Source organism: Aplysia californica, unplaced genomic scaffold, assembly GCF_000002075.1.
Source record: "Aplysia californica isolate F4 #8 unplaced genomic scaffold, AplCal3.0 scaffold00068, whole genome shotgun sequence".
Classification (NCBI taxonomy): domain Eukaryota; kingdom Metazoa; phylum Mollusca; class Gastropoda; order Aplysiida; family Aplysiidae; genus Aplysia; species Aplysia californica.
In genome coordinates this window covers 757,066-761,879 of record NW_004797338.1, presented here as the reverse complement: position 1 = coordinate 761,879, position 4,814 = coordinate 757,066, and the positions used below count along the sequence as shown (strand labels likewise).

Genomic DNA, 4,814 nt, shown 5'->3' with positions numbered 1-4,814 from the left:
TTCTTCTTCTTCTTCTTCTTCTTCTTCTTCTTCTTCTTCTTCTTCTTCTTCTTAAGAGGACGAAGGTTACTTTGTAAACGAACCTCCGATAGTTCAGAGTGAAGGACTATCATATTTCCTGCAAATACACTTGTTTTATTTGGTTTACTGCTCGGAGTTGGAGTGTGCCACTGATACTACCTCTTTTCTCTCCCTCTGTTTTCTGTTTCGACTTACTCTGTCCGACTTACTTTTACCCTACATTAAATTTCAATGACCGTTATTTGTCGATTCGCTTCTTTTTACACAAATGAATAAACAAATGAAAGTGGCAAGTAAATAACAAGATAGATATATGTTGTAAATAAATCAGGGTTTTAACTCTAAACTTACAACAATACCTGTAGAATATCCCCCTTGAAATATATCAAGCGAAAAATCAACTTAATCATTCACAAACTGTTTTTATAAAAGGAAATCAAATTAAGAACAAGCCAAGTCATCATTAAGAAAGTGAAATACACGGTAAGTCATGATAGGATTCCTATGACTTACCTCTTTTTTTCATTTAACCCCTGCCAATAAATAAAGCGCTAAATCTGCTCTCCCCTCTCCTCCTCCACAGGTTCAGAAGAACATAAAGGACACACAGAAACGTCTGAGCGTCAATGTGAGCCAGCTGTCTGCTAATGTGAGGAAGAAGACGAGTGCCAGTGACACACGCGCCTCGGCTCAGATCACCGGCATGTCCATCGGAATTGCTATCGTTTTCCTCGTGTTCTCTCTCATCGTCTTGGCGGACTGCATGTCAGTTGTGGCTTATTTTGTGAACTTGTACTCTCTACGATGGGGCAGAACTAGGGAGGGTGGATGGAGGTGAGAGTCGTGAAAACAAACGATGTTTTATGGAGGATTGTTACACGTCAGACATCGGGGGACCTGCTGCGCAGTCAGCCAAACTTTGTACATTATTTATTTTGTTGGACATCATCTGTGCTTATCAACCTTTTTAAAGCCGGCATCCACTTCCGTTATCTTTGAGAGGCTAAAATTGTCGTACCGCTCACCTACATGTACAAACGTATTTCCAAGCAGGGCGTTAAATGTACATATACCTGTCACTACCCGGGTGATCCCCACCCCCTATCAAAAATACCAAACCGCACCACAATTGTGCGATATCACGTGTATCCTTTTGCTCGATGTTTGAGTTCCAGCATCTTTCCTTCAATTCATTTGAACTGACTATTTTGAGAGGGAGAGCAATTTCTGGGAAGGCAATTTCAATACCTACAAATGATTTCAATACCTTTAAATGACGTTTCAATACCTTTTTCTGATGAACTTGATCTAAATGTACATACAATGTCTTATAAATATAACACAAAGAGCTTTTTCAGTGGTTCAGCTTTTCGATTTCTCATTATGAATCTATTCACGCAAATGCCGTCGCTGTTTATTCATTAAAAGTAAAGGTAAGCCACGAAAAATCTCATAGCTGAAGGTGACTGTCCAGTCTTTCAGTTTATTTAGTAGGAGATCTGAACACCGGGTAACCTTACCGCCTGCAAGTGTGAATTTTCTTTGAATTATCCGAATACGTCGTCCCGTGGAGTATATTCGTTGAGCGGTAGCAAGCAGCCCAACTTACATAGTGCGATTCTGCTACACCTTTTTTTAATGGAGATTGTTTTGGCTTCCTGTTAAGAAAAGAATTGTGTACAAGTTGGCCATCCTATGTCACAAATTCTTGAATGATAATGTGCCATCATATAATTTATCAAATCTGTTGAGACTGTACATTTCAACTCGCAGTTTAAGGTAATCAGCTGACAAAAAATATTTCTTTTAACATCTATGAATCTTAAAACAATGGGTGAAAGGGCATTTGAATATGAGGGCCTCAAGATCTGGAATGCTTTGCCAAGTACTTTAAGAGAGATCAAATCCGTTGATTCATGTAAATGTCAGCTGAAGTCATTTCTGTTTTTAAATTAATACGATAAATATGTTGAAAGATTTTCTTCTGATCAGAACACAACGTTTTATGTTACTGTTCTATTGTATTGTGAAGCGCTCAGAGCCTTTGTTCTTTAATCGGGATTGAGCACTGTATAAATGTAATTTTTAAATATTATTATCATCATCATCATTATCATTATTATTATCATTATTAAATTATTATTATTTTTTAAAATTATTATTGTTATTGTTATTATTATTATTGTTATTGTTATTATTATTATTATTACTATTATTATTATTATTATTATTATTATTATTATTATTATTATTATTATTATAATTATTATTCTGCTATCGTTTATCAAAGTTATCATCTTTAATGTTATGTTGCGCGTATAGGTGTTCATTCACATTTTATCAGATTGGTCCGCTGAATACGTTATACATACCTCGTTATTTACGTGCCTATGATGTCGTAGTTTACGAACCTGGCCTGCCAAGCAGAAGTTTGCGGCTACAATCTGACTGTGGTTCTTGTTGATTTCTTATGTTTTCCTGCAATATCATTCCTGTCAATGGACCAAGTACGCTGTCTCTGAAATAACTTGATGTGAATCTGATACTTAGCTGCAGGGCATTATACGTCAACAATAACTATAATAGTTGCTTCTGATATTCTGAAGTAATTGTTTCCTTCGTTCTCACGTCTTGTTCACCAGCATCTATCTGCCGGGGATATGATCATCCTCTGACCGATGTCTGTTTTATATTGCATTTTGAGAGTTTTGCTATTCATTGGTTGCTCCACAAGCTTCACAGAGTCCCTTTTTAACTCTCTCTCTCTCTCTCTCTCTCTCTCTCTCTCTCTCTCTCTCTCTCTCTCTCTCTCTCTCTCTCTCTCTCTCTCTTGTTTTTGACTCAATTTCTTTAAAGTGATCTAACACTGACAATGAAAACTTCAACTAGAGCAATTGCTTTTGTTGGTAAAAAGCTCAAATCAAAACCATACAAGGGTAAATATAAACGTGTACTTATACTTCTGGAGACCTCTTCGGCGAGACACTTTCAACTTTTTTCAATACTTGTATAAATCAAACAAATTTGTCGCTTTTTTTTATCTTTCCTAATAAAACAAGTACTGTGCTTGTATCTTTGCTTAGTACCTATAATATTGTTGTGGCTGCAGATTTGAAAACTCCTCATTTCTTCGTAGTTGTTAATGGTGCTTTAATTGAAGGGGTTTGTGTGTCATTGCGTCCTACCTGCTCTTAACTCTTATACCTTCCACAGCTGTTTGCATCTCACCATCCTTTATCATTGTTATCATTATTATTATATAATTACTCTCTGTACCCCCTTTCATTGAAAGGAATGATTGGTGCATTAACATCAACTGAAAGTCATTGGCCTACTATATTTACACTCTACAGGAATGGAGCAATAAATCTTGAGAGAGAAGTGACACATGTGTTTCCAAGTTGCCAAATGTGATGTAAATGATGTGTAGATTGATTCTCTATTAAGCTTTCGTGGTTGTACACTCCATAATTTCAAAGGTGTGGAATCAGTGGGAACGGCATAGAGAACGGAAGCCTCACTTGTTTACAATGGCGCCTTAAAAGACAGACTTTCCAAAGATTAGATCTAAACTAAACTAATGAAAAACTGAAAATTAAACTACTGTGACTTTATGCCCTTAATGAAACTGTGCACCCTTTAATAAATTCTGAACCACGATTAATTTAGTCATATTCGAAAGTAAAAATTTGGTTCGGAAGTTTTAGGGGGCCAAAGTGTGAACTGTCACAAATATAATATAGAAATAGAGATTACTAGTAATATTACAATAGGTGTGCGCGTATTACTTTTTCCTCTACTTGCAATGTTGTTTTAATTATTAGACTATAACCGGTATTATTAATACTGTAACTTATCAACATAATTAAAATCAGTACAGCCGCGTCATCATTTTTATCACTGTATGCTTAATGTCTAAAGTTTATGTTTTTAATCTCCACAAGGCCGTTTAAAAAATGTATTAGAAATAAGTGAACCTTCAGAGAAAAGCCCCGATCTTGCAAAACCGCAAAAGCTACGTCTAAGGCCCATTTTGAAAACAAAAATAAAAATTATAGAACATGGTCGCGTAACACAATCCTTTTTTTCCACGATTTATAGCTGGATAGGGGTCGCAAACAAAGGCTACTCTTTCTACATGTACATGGTTGAGAAGTTAAAAAAAACCAACAACCCAAAAAGCAAACCAAAGCACAGTATGAAATTAAGCAGCATCGTTGCTTCAAGCATAACGTAACTTTTAAAAAATTATAGTTTGGCCTTTTACTTAGTATACACACATACTCTGTTGTATTTTTTAAAACAAATAATTAAATACACGATATGGCAACTGCATCTTCCCTCGACACCTTGTGGAATAAGAGGACAGAAAAGGTAAAAACATAAATAGATAATGGAACACAATGACAAAGCATAGAAGAAACCAGTCTGAGAAAAATAACGTGGATCTATGCTCCAAGCATAGATGGTGGGAAATGAACCAGCAAACAAACTGGCGAGCCATGCATCTGTCAATACTGACATTAAAATGGACAAAAATGATGTCGTCAAGGCCCTTGCCACCACACTTTGAGATGAGGAGATTGAGCATGACTAGGCGCCAGTCCCACGACTTGAAGAACGGGGTGTCTTCAGAGGAAGTGGCAGAACCAGCATGGTACAGGGGATGGAAAGACGGGCTATTCACCAAATGATCAATCAGCAGATTGACTCTGAGGTGGATATTGGAGCGGGGAGCGGAGCACGTATGGCAAAGCCTGGAGTGCTATGGTGTTGTTGCCAGTATCGAGTAA

At 36.7% G+C, this 4,814-nt stretch overlaps 1 protein-coding gene across 1 annotated transcript in view; it reads left to right on the top strand.

Moving 5' to 3' along the window:
- The window catches only part of LOC101846633, a 16,364-nt gene extending 14,561 nt beyond the window's left edge, over nucleotides 1–1,803 (top strand). Inside the window, exon 5 of the mRNA XM_013079915.2 lies at nucleotides 605–1,803. Within this exon, the coding sequence (XP_012935369.1) occupies nucleotides 605–859 (255 nt within the window). The 3' untranslated portion in view covers nucleotides 860–1,803. The remainder of the gene's footprint in view (nucleotides 1–604) is intronic.
- The last annotated feature ends 3,011 nt before the right edge of the window (nucleotides 1,804–4,814 follow it).